Source organism: Nematolebias whitei, chromosome 2 (assembly GCF_014905685.2).
Source record: "Nematolebias whitei isolate Nwh7 chromosome 2, NemWhi1, whole genome shotgun sequence".
NCBI lineage: Eukaryota > Metazoa > Chordata > Actinopteri > Cyprinodontiformes > Rivulidae > Nematolebias > Nematolebias whitei.
Window position 1 is genome coordinate 8126433 of NC_056499.1, and position 11526 is coordinate 8137958.

At 40.8% G+C, this 11526-nt stretch overlaps 2 protein-coding genes across 2 annotated transcripts in view; both read right to left on the reverse strand.

The window, feature by feature from the left end:
- Nucleotides 1-6690, reverse strand: part of cdh16 (cadherin 16, KSP-cadherin) — a 52334-nt gene extending 45644 nt beyond the window's left edge. Inside the window, exons 1-2 of the mRNA XM_037696461.1 lie at nt 6646-6690; nt 6464-6562 (exon numbers count right to left, since the gene is read on the reverse strand). Of these exons, the coding sequence (XP_037552389.1) occupies nt 6464-6562; nt 6646-6690 (144 nt within the window). The remainder of the gene's footprint in view (nt 1-6463; nt 6563-6645) is intronic.
- A 1113-nt stretch (nt 6691-7803) lies between these two features.
- Nucleotides 7804-9920, reverse strand: rrad (Ras-related associated with diabetes). The gene is made up of 5 exons (XM_037696472.1): nt 9788-9920; nt 9260-9651; nt 8632-8705; nt 8318-8522; nt 7804-8206 (listed from the first exon to the last, which is right to left on the reverse strand). The coding sequence occupies exons 2-5, from the start codon at nt 9630-9632 to the stop codon at nt 7929-7931; spliced, it is 930 nt and encodes a 309-aa protein (XP_037552400.1). The 5' UTR covers nt 9633-9651; nt 9788-9920; the 3' UTR covers nt 7804-7928.
- Nucleotides 9921-11526: the final 1606 nt, after the last annotated feature.

Genomic DNA, 11526 nt, shown 5'->3' on the forward strand with positions numbered 1-11526 from the left:
CAAGCAAAAAAAGTCACTTCCTGTTCTGAGGGGGCGGGGCTTTGATGACGTCAAAATTTGACCTCAGGGTATCGTCGGGCATTGGACAGGGATGACTCGTGCCAAATTTGGTGCAATTCTGTTTTTCAACGTGAAAGTTGTAGCGTTTGGAAATTTTTGGCGTGAAGCATAATTTTGAGGTCCGGCCCCGCCCCCTCAACATACGTCGGTTTGCACCGTTTTGATAACTTTTGGTCCCCCATGCCTACTGAGCAAAATGGCGCAAGTTTGAAACCGATTGAGCGAAATCCCTAGGAAGAGTTCGTTCAAATTCGCCGTGTACGAAAAGCGAAAAACGGCCAAAATTGACCCTTTGACCCAAAATGGCCGACTTCCTGTTGGGTTTAAGGCATACCTCCAAGAGACTTTTTTTCATGATTCAGTGGGTTGTACATGTGTACCAAATTTCAACTCTCTAGGTCTTACCAGTTGTCATATCTCACGTTAGGGGGCGCTGTGGAGCAGTTTGGCCACGCCCACTTTTGGTTCCATTAAATACCTCAAATTTCTCGCGGGGGACAATTTTGGGTCAAATATGGTGAGTTTTCGAATATGTTAAGGCCTCCAAATTAGCGCTCTTTGACGGAAAAAAATTTGAAACGACACAATAACAATAGGCCTTCGCAGCGCTTAGCTGCTCGGGCCTAATAATAATAAACAGCACAGTTACAATAGGCCTTCGCAGCGCTTTGCTGCTCGGGCCTAATAAACCCACAAACCCCATTTATCTGTTCAAATATACAAACTGAGGTCAGCCGTGAGCTCGGATTTTATCAGCCACAAATAAAGTTGTGGACATGAGCCTTGTGTGGGCTTTTTAAATTTGTCACCAATGAACTGCTTCATCAGTGGATAAATAAAGTTAATATGTTAACTTGGGTTCTGGAGCAGAGCTACGCTCCAACCACACCTTTAATCACCTGGCAAGCCTTCTTTTAGTCGGCTCACCCTTTCAGCAGTTTATCTCTCAACGCCCGCCCTCCCTTCTTCTCTTGCCTCATCCTCTTATCCTCCTCATCCTTTTAAATCCCTGTCATTCAACTCATCTCCTTCTAGGGTGGCTGCACCTTGCTCTTCTATAGAGAGCTATTTGTATATTTAGTCGATATTCTTAATATCAGCTGTAATTTGCACCTACCAGTTCATGATGACGCTGCATTAGTTGCACATTTGGTCACACTAGTTCAACAGGCGATGCCCTCTTCACTGAAGGAGCTGAATAGTTTGTAGTTTTTAAGATGAGTGTTGTTCTGAGTTGGGATTGAATGAAAGGAAACCTTAATGTTTTTGGTGCAAGGTATTCAAGTGAGTAGGAGTTACATTCTTTATAGGAACAGAGGTTTGTCTTGTACAAGGCGGCGCAGAGTGAAGGTATCCGGTGTAAAAATAACCGCCAAGTCTTCGTGCGACTTAGTTTGCTGTGGTGACCCATGAAGAAGGGAGCAGCTAAAAAAAAGCACATATCTTAGATCCTTGTGTACTGTTTCTTTTTATACGTTATATTTGTTCTATTTTTGGGTGTAACTGTGACCTTGAGTACACAATTTCATTCCAGCTCATGTACCACATGTGATGCAAATGTCCGTAAAGTCACCTTGAACCTTGATATATATATACAATATATAAACAGGTCTCTCTTGTAAATGAGTCCTTGCCACTCAATGAGAGTAACCTGTATAAAGGTTGAATGAAAAATTTATATATATAGTGGTGTCTCTTTTGGCTTTTGACGTTGCAACCCAAATTTTGAAAGCAACCTTTCTTTCTCAGCTCTCTGTATGAGTTCACTCATTAATCACCTACAGTTCCTCTACTAACAGCAGCCCCGGCAGATATATAAACAACTGGTGTTTGTGCCCAGACGTTGTAATAATTTGGGATATATGTTCATACATTTCACAGGATTGTTACGGATAATTTAAGGGCGCCAAAAGATCCACACCTGAGGATCGTTCCCTTTATGAGCTGCAAGGAGTACTTAAGGCAGTTGATGACTGCAATCTGACGCTGGTGCATTATCTGCCGTTCAGTAGTTGAGTTCCCGACCTTTACCTTGCGCCCAGTGTGCAGTGAAAGACTAATCTTGAATGTATCTACTTGTTCTAGCTTGACTCCTGTGATCCTCCTGAGCCTTGGACCTCCCTGTGTACCTCCTGCACCTCCTATTGATCTCTCCAGCTGTCCCCTGCCTTCCACCACTTGCCCATTTGTGAGACCTTTTTGAACCCTTTGGATTTCGTCCATGCGAAGACACTGTCTTCATAGTAAGGACTCTGAACATCAAGACCAATATCCCCCTGTAGGGGCATCTACTAATGCTGTTCCCAACTCTCTGGGGTTCCAGTCCAGGTCTACAGATCCTACACACTTCTGTAAATAAACACTGTTAAACTTTCTCCTGGCCCTGAAGTCATTGTTCTCAGTCTCATACTATCTGGGTATAGAGCCAAACCTTACAAAAATGGTCACCACCATACATAAAGAAAACAGCCATGTTGATCATTTGAGGAAACTATGTCTTCTAATTTTTATATTGCCTAAAAGTATAGTTTCCTCAAATGAATGAAGATTAATCTAAGGTGGTCTAGGCCACCACTGGCTACCCCGTGGCTCTGCTGGTGGTTGTGGATAAAATCACTCCCTTTGCTTGCTTTGATTTGTCATCTGTCACTCTCACCTGGAACAAAAAAAAAAAACTCTGTTCTTCTCCACAATGTAACTCATTCTTCCTTTAGTATAACATTAAGGTCTACTTGGATTCCTTCTTCAAATCCAGTCCAGAAAACCACACACCTCAAAAACTACAATTACTATTCAAATCCCTCGATGATGGGAGACATCGACGCACCGCTTGTTTTACATGAATGTTTTTGTGCAATGGAAAATAGGTTAATGTAGTTTTCACAATGAATTGTTTACAGTGCGGTTTCTCTGTGGAGTTTAAGTGTTTTCCTTGTGAATGATCTTGAGTTTCTAGACGATCTTGTTTTCTACCTATAAAAAAAGAACACGTTTGGTTCACAAAAGGTGTAAAATACTGAAAACAAAAGCGTGAGTCTGCCTGCGATGAGGCTGTAATGAACTGGCGACCTTCTCTGGGGTCTCTCCTGCATCTTGCCCACTCTGTTCTTTATTGTGTTGCCATGACAAAGCAGGTATAGGTTTTGTTAAAGCAAAAATAGATCAGCCAGAGGTGTTTATCCAAAAGCAGCCTTCACGATGAGTTAAAACCCATTAGTAATACCATTAGCACTGGCATATTTAAAAAAATGAATCATTAATAACATACAAATAGGAGAACTAAAAAATGGGTTGCTCTGTGACCAACAGAGTTGCATGAAAAGGTTTCACCTTGAAACAAACCTGAAGCAATTATCGCTTCTGCTTAATTTATAACACAAAGAGCTTATTATCCTCCAAACAGACCACGAGCACGTCATGTTGATGACACTCAGTTTGACAAAAAGATGGGGCATGTGATTCGATTTTATACGAGGCGTAATGACATCACCAATGAAGACAATTAGAAAGATGTACAATCGTGAGCAATCCAGACGACGTCTGAGTGACACATGAATAAAAAACCCACCTGCCTCCCTTCTGGACTAAAAGCAGACTCGAGTCGGTCAGACGACAGAAAAGCACAGTGAAAACACCAATTACAGAGTACGGATGACGGCAGCATGTTCGTACATCGCCACCCTTGAGTGCAGAATAAAAGGGTAAAAAATAAAAGGACACAGATGATGTTTTGGCTTTATCCGCCGTCATTTTCTGCTTGCAAAGCAACAATGGTCTTTTTTTTTTTATCGACATTTCAATCATAAAATGATGTCAGACAGAATTTTTATTTTATGTTTTTTACCATTTTTACAGGTTTGATTTTTGAGGAAAGATGCTGATTCGGTCAAGACGATGCTTAAGGACTTTATATTTCCCCGATGCTTAAAGGAAAAAAAATCACATCAACAGAATTGTGGACATTTATTACTTTATTACTTATGCATTAATGCATTTATGTTCAAGTACATTTCCTATTAAAAAAAAGTAAAAATGCCTGGATTTTCAAAGCCGCTATTTTATTTCACATTTTTTGTGTGATCAATAGTATCTATAAAGCCTGAAATAATTGAAGCAATTGCATTTCTTGAAGGAATGCATACCCCCCCCCCCCCACACACACACACACACACACACACACACACACACCCACACACACACATATGCTCAAATTTTAGACTAAGATTATTTTATGCTGAAAAAAATTAGTTATTTAGGTATTTTTCTCTGAGACTGAGACTTGATTTTATTACATTTTTAGTGGCACTGATGTTATCTGTTTAACTCGTTGTTTTATTGTGTTTTAAATTGAGTTTTTAATTCACTCTTTTGTGCTAAGCTTTGTCACTTTATTTTTGTGCTTTCTTTTATCTTATTTGTTACTGATGTTCAGCACTTGTGGCTGGTGTTAAAGAGCGTTATAAATAAAGTTTATGCTGCTGATGATGATGAAACCTTAAAAATACCCTTGTACACAATCTCAAGTGTTATTGTAAAATCTCACAATAAATTTTGACATATTTGTTGTGAAAGACTATCAGCTACTACCACCCCGGGTTTTAGCTCAATATCTGTAACATTCATTAAGCTAAAGTGTTAATGTTTTGGATAAAAACGTACTTTCTGAGCATTTCACTAAAATCTGTAGAAGCACATCGTATGTCATTAGTTAGTGCTCAAAATATGTGTTGGCAAAGACTCTCAACTACTACCACAACACATTTGAAAAAACTGTTTTCAAACAGGAAGTCGGTCGCAGCAGTTCTTTTTTCGATTTTATCTTCGATTGGTGTCTATATTGAGTTTGTCGATTCTTATAAATATTTGTGTATTTTGGTCGATTTGCATCTCTCTTTTAAGCTCCACGTGGAAAACTTAAGGAAACTGAAAGTTAAACTGGGTTTCTTTTTCAGAAACAGATCCTGTTTAACTCTGAATGCTAGGAAACAACTTGTAACTGAGACTTTCCTTCCCTGCATTGACTACGGTGACATTATTTACATGAACGCTCCTACAAGCACCCTGCAGATGTTGGATGCTGTCTATCATGGTGCACTAAGATTCATAACTGGCTGCAACTACCATCACTGCACCCTGTATTCACTGGTTAACTGGTCATCATTAACCCAACCATTTTCAGTCAGGTCATCTGGACAGTTTCTTGTTTTTTGCTGAAACATTTCACCTCCATCCAGAAGGCTTCATCAGTCAAGGAAACAAACAACACAAAACTGATTCTTCCCCCAAACCAAAGTGAAACAAACCAGTTATGTTGGTGCTAAGATGGTGTCTTTGGCACGCCCTTTCCTCTGGAGCCGGCCCTCTTCCTCGTTGACAGTCATGTCAAACTGGTTCAAAACCAAAAAAGTCCATGCTCAATAATCCAGGTATACAATCCAACAAGTTTCCGTCAGGTCATCTGGACAGTTTCTTGATTTTTGCTGAAAAAAATGTGGTTTGTTCCACTTTGGAGTAAGCTGTTTGGGGAAAGAATCAGTTTTGTGTTGTGTGTTTCCTTGACTGATGAAGCCTTCCGGATGGAAGGTGAAACGTTTCAGCAAAAAACAAGAAACTGTCCAGATGACCTGACGGAAAATTGTTGGATTGTATACCTGGATTATTGAACATGGACTTTTTTGGTCATCATTATCTTCACGCAGACTCTCTCACTGGTACATTTTCATCTTTATATCACTTCTTGGTCTGCTGCCTTCATACATCTCCTCCTACATGTCTCTGCGTGAGTGCAGCTACAGCGTGCGCTCTCAGGACATTATTACCCGCAGTGTTCCCTCAGTGAGGACTGAACTAGGCAAAAGGAACTTCTCCTACTCCGCTCCTGTTTTCTGGAATATCTTGCAAAAAAAACTGAAGCTCTTGACCTTGACCTCTAAGAGGCTTCAAACATCTGTTAAATTCCTGCGAAAAAAAAAACAATCAAACGTTCCTGTTTATAGTTTTCTACACCGTCCTACAACCTAGCTGTTTTTTGTTACATTTTTTTTAATACCATTTTATTTTCACTTGTTATTATCTATTTGTACACACCCTTTATGATTGTCTACTGTTGTTATCACTCTTTGTTAAACCAGGTCTGTCTTGTAAATGAGTCCTCGAGGCTCAATGGGATTAACCTGTATAAATAAAGGTTAAATAAAAAAATGTAACTCAATATCTTTAAATTTGGCTGAGTTGTTGCCATTTGTTGTTTTGGATAACGTTGCTTCGCTGTGGCGACTTTCTTGAAACACACGTCAGAAACACTGGTGTTGTTTCACCTCCATTTAATTACACAATTCCTTAGTTGCCAATAAATGAATAAACTGCATTGTTTGTTCACTTTAAGTAAAGTGAAGCTTCTTACCTTGGTTAGGTACCACGGGAAAATACCATCGTAGTTTTCAGGAACGCCGATTTTAACGTTCACCCCAGAGCATGGCATGAAAGTGCAAAGCGACGACAACTGTAAAACAAAATCAGTAGCGTTTTATTTTTTCAGTGCTATACTTATGAACATTTGACTCAAATGACCGACGGAACGCCTACTGTGAGTGCTGTGATGAGCACCGGTGCACTTTTTCTCTCAGCCATGTTTCCCTGCAAACACACACACAGTCACTGTGTTTTAAACCAACAAACGTCACAAAATCTGTCCAGTTACTGATTCACCGTCATGAAATCTTTAAGCAACATCTCAAAGTTGGCACAGAGAACCAACAAAGGCAAGCTCAAGTTTGATGTATAACTTCTCTGTTAAAATCAAATTGACTCGTAATAAATCCCCCACTTGTCTTTTTACCGTCTGCCAGGGTCACGTACGGGATATTATTCACAACATTTTCAAATATTATAAGAAGAACGAGCTAGCAGATAAGCAAAACTTGTTAGGTTTTGTACAAAATCAACCAAAGCTTTCGATCTTACCTTCTCAAAATGATGCGTGTGCTGCCTGTGAGAGGTGAGGGAAGTTTGAATTGGGTGGAAAATTGCGTTCCTGTACGCTTTTGGTGGATTAATGTTTAACACTTTGAGAGGAGACATGCTTAACTACCTCATTTCCTTTCCACTTAAAACCCAAATGAGCAGTGCGGTTCCATTCCACTGGTAGTGTCGAACAATTCTTCCTAAAGATGCGTTTCACCACCGTTTCCTCTCAGATTCAGTCCGTCGATCATGTTGTTGGAGAAAGAATGGCAAAGAAAAACCACCGCATTTCATTTGAGGTTTTATTCATTAAAAAAAAAGAAAATTCAATGTAAACAAAGAGTTTTCAAACAATGCCAAAGTTCACAAGACTTTTATAACTTATTGCTTTACTCTTACATTCACAACCTGAATTCAGTGCTATGAAACAGAGAATAATAGAGGTTTCGCCTAAGGTTTGAGTAGTTTTTCGTAACTTGGCCAAGGCACGAACCAGCGCACCACGTTTCAAGTAAAAATGAGTTTAGACCTGTGACCTTAGAGAGCAATGAGATGTACGTCGCCTTCGGCATTATGCGCTGTATATACATCAAGCACTTCAACCAAAGGACCACAACACAACAGGAAGGCAGCTCATCCGAAACAAGATATTAAATATTTTAGACAAAAAGAATCATGTGATGGCAAAAACTTTTAAGGCAGAAGATAAAATCAAATCCTTGCTGAGTACATCATCATCATCATGATGATGTGACCTTAGTTACATCCTGTCTTTGCTTTTGGTTTGTGTCTAAAAAAATCTATTCTGTACAATTCTATTAGTCCTTTAGAATCAGTGTTAAAACACACACAGGATCTGGTCTTCAGAGGCCAAAGGAAAATAAAAACAGCAGTCCACATGTTGCTCAGAGAACAGTGAGGTCGTGACAGGACTTGGACTTCTGCCTGAAAGCCATCTTCTTGTTTTTGCGTGCGACCATGCGGCCCAGGAAACGTTTGGCCTTCTTGCTGATGCTCTCCCTGCGCCTGCAGCTGGCCATGCGTCGAGCGTTCTCCTCTTTGCTGTCCTTCCGCAGGCGGATCTGTCTGACGATGCCTTCGAAAAGGTCCTGCACGTTGTGGTGAAGGGAGGCGGACGTCTCGATGAACTTGCAGTCGAACACCACGGCACACGCGCTTCCTTCTGCAATCCAACAAACATGGAGAAAGGAAGGTTAGAGGGAACTCTTTAGGGGTCTTTTATTAGATTAATTTCATTTACATCATCACCTAACTGATTAATGTGTTAACTTACCATCAACAGACACCTCTCTGGACCGCACCAGGTCACTTTTGTTGCCCACGAGGATGATGGGAATGTTTTCTGACTGCCTGGCTCGACGCAGCTGGATGCGGAGCTCTGATGCCTTCTCAAAGCTCGATTTGTCAGTCACTGAATACACAATGATGTAAGCGTCTCCCATCCTCATGCACTGCTCCTTCAGCCACTGGCTGTTATCCTTCAGGAAAGAACAGCAGACATCAAATTAATGAGCAGCTCATCTCATCCTTTGCAAACACAGCATCCATTAATGGGAAAACACTGCATTAATAATAAAGAACTCTCACCTGTTCCCAAATGTCGTACAAGAGAATGAAGGCCTCCTCTTCGTCCACAACAATAGATCTGTCATACGTGTTTCCTGAGCGGAGCCAAATAAAGATTGTGTTACACACTGGCAGCAGGGTTCCTCTTATCTGTATTCTTTTGTGTTGTCAGTGTGAGTTACTGCTTTCATCTCTCTGAACATTTGGTTTTAATGTAAAGTCTCATCATTAAACAACACTAGAGCATTTATTTTCCCTTCAGAATATATTATTTGATTTGTTTCTGACCACTGGGCCTCCGAGGCTTGTGCCCCAATGTGGATGGAAACAGTGACAGTCATGGGTGTGAATCATTTGGTGCAAAAGTAATGTTTTTAATTTGGCAAATCTCTGATCAAATGTCAAGGCTTCATGTGGATGTTATGCTATTTAGACAAAGATGTGTCACAATGTAAAAGATTGAATAGTTTCAATTTAATATGGTTTTTAATGATTGGATCATTTATTATCTGAAATAAATAAAAAAATAAAAAACAGTAAAATGATTTTTCCTATTTTGAATCCACAAAGCAGGATCTGGATGAACACACCATACATGTCCAGTGAGTGTCTGTGTGAGCGTGTGTTGATGACTCATCCTCATCTTCACCTGCTTCATCGCAGTCGTGACCGCCGTCCTCCACTCCTCCAAAGACGCGCGCCAGGCTGGACTTCCCGACCCCGTGCTCCCCGAGCAGAACCACCTTGTACACCTGGGAGTCCGCCTCGCTGCCGGTGGAGATGACAGAGTCTGAGGAGTCCGAGGCGCAGCTGCCCCGGTGCTGCTCGCTGGGGGAGTAGGACGCGCAGCGCAGCAGGTTGGACAGCTCGTCGGTCTGTCCGGTCTGCGGCGTGGTGGCGCGCAGGTCCCGGTCGTCCACCGGCATGCTTCTCCTGTGCATGTTGGGCAGATTCATGGGGAAGGGCACGCTCCCTCTCCTCTTGTCCATGCTCCGCAGTTTGTCATCCTTATTCAAAGTCATCTTAGTGATGCGTTGGGAGCTGTGGATAGACGTGCCGTGCGTAAATACGCGAGCTTTGGCTCAGTTCACAGAAAGGAAACGTGCCAATGTGGATAAATCTAATCACAAATGTATCTAATCTCATATAATAGATTACAATCTCCCATATGACTTACTCTGCGCTGGTGATTAAATCCAACGAAGGCTGTCCTGTTAATCCTTTGCTTAGAAAAGTTCCCGCAGTCAGAAAGGCGCGTTTGCTTGTGTCTGGCTCGACTCTCTGCTCAGCCTATTTATACAGGACAGAGTGACGTCGGCAGGGATTCGCCCCGGAGAGTCACGTCTCCATTTATTATGGTGCTGCGTAACTGTGCCATCAGCAGGGGGAGGAGGGGGCGTATGACTGGAAGAGCTGAGGAATCTCCCTTCCGCTTCTCCAAATGGAGCTCACTGGTGAGGGGGCGGCCAAGGAAGATTTTTAAAGAGTGGAAGCCTACTTAAAGCAAAAGCAGCAAGATGTGCTATTAATATATGAGATTATTTTTATTGTTTTATTTTGTGGGAATCCACTGAGTGGTAAAAAAAAAAAATTGAAGGGTCTCAGAGCGCAAATGTGGATGCTTTTATAACTGATCACTTCCATCAAATCAAGGTAGATGTGCACTCATAACTTAATGGTTTTTCATTTAAATAAAACATGTAGCTCAAATCAGAAAGATGAGCTCAAATGAATGAATTATTGGGGCTAAAATGTGCATAATATTATACAATATTTGGGGCTTTTTCATGAATATTCTGCATCTGAAGGACAAATCTTTGCACCTGACATTTAACAATGTGGCACATATAAATTCTACACACGTATATCATCCCATTACTATTCATCCCCAGGCACCAAAATGAAGGAAAGGCTGCAGCCACACAAGAGCTGCAACCTTCTCAGTTAATCACCTGGTTTCAAAGCTACAATTAAGATTTAGTTTTAAACCTTATTTGATGCACAAACGCATAGTTTTTTCTTTAATGACTAAATGAGTGGCAGATGAGTAAAAATAAAGGCAGGTAATTTTCTCAGACTCACTTTCAGACTCATGTTAATTTAAGATCTGTAGTTATTTTCTCTCACAGAATTTGGACCAACAGCTAAATTGCTGTAATTCAGTTTGATGTGTTACTGCCATCTTGTGGTTTGTCACACTTTTGATTTTGAGATTACAAGTACCCAATTTACAGATTACAGTATATGTCATATTATTCTGGAGCACATTATGGTCACAGTAATCATTAGTATGATATGAATTTACAAAAAAATGGATTTATTTATTTTACTTTTAGGGTCAGTGCTGTTGTGCTTTTCATTTTATAATCTATTCAATCTGTTGCATAAAATGACAGTAATGATATTTATATTTAGATTCATCCAGTCATCTAAATTAACTAAGAAAACAGGCTATATTTGATCATGTGTTCAAATTACATCTGCTCAGCAGAGCTGCAAAACTTTCTGCAAGATTTGTGATGTTTGAACTCAGCACAAAGAATAATGTCCAACCAGTCCCAAGCCCAGGTAAAATGGAGAGTGTCAGAAAGAGCATCTAATGTAAAATACGTCGGCCATAACTATCTACATCTACACCATACTGGATCGGTTGAGGCCTGGGTTAACAACAACCACCAATGGTGCTGTTGACAAAAAGGGTGCTGGCAGAAATTGTGCTACTGTTAGTCAAAGACCACGAGGAGGCTAACACGTCTGTAGATGGATGGATGGATGGATGGATGGATGGATGGATGGATGGATGGATGGATGGATGGATGGATGGATGGATGGATGGATGGATGGATGGATGGATGGATGGATGGATGGATGGATGGATGGATGGATGGATGGATGGATGGATGGATGGATGGATGG

Coding starts and splice junctions, on each gene's coding strand:
- rrad (XM_037696472.1), bottom strand. CDS start 9,632: ATGACTTTGAATAAGGATGACAAACTGCGGAGCATGGACAAGAGGAGA. Junction 8,706..9,259: donor TCACGACTGCGATGAAGCAG/GTGAAGATGAGG, acceptor GGCTCCGCTCAG/GAAACACGTATGACAGATCT. Junction 8,207..8,317: donor CAGAGAGGTGTCTGTTGATG/GTAAGTTAACAC, acceptor GTTGGATTGCAG/AAGGAAGCGCGTGTGCCGTG.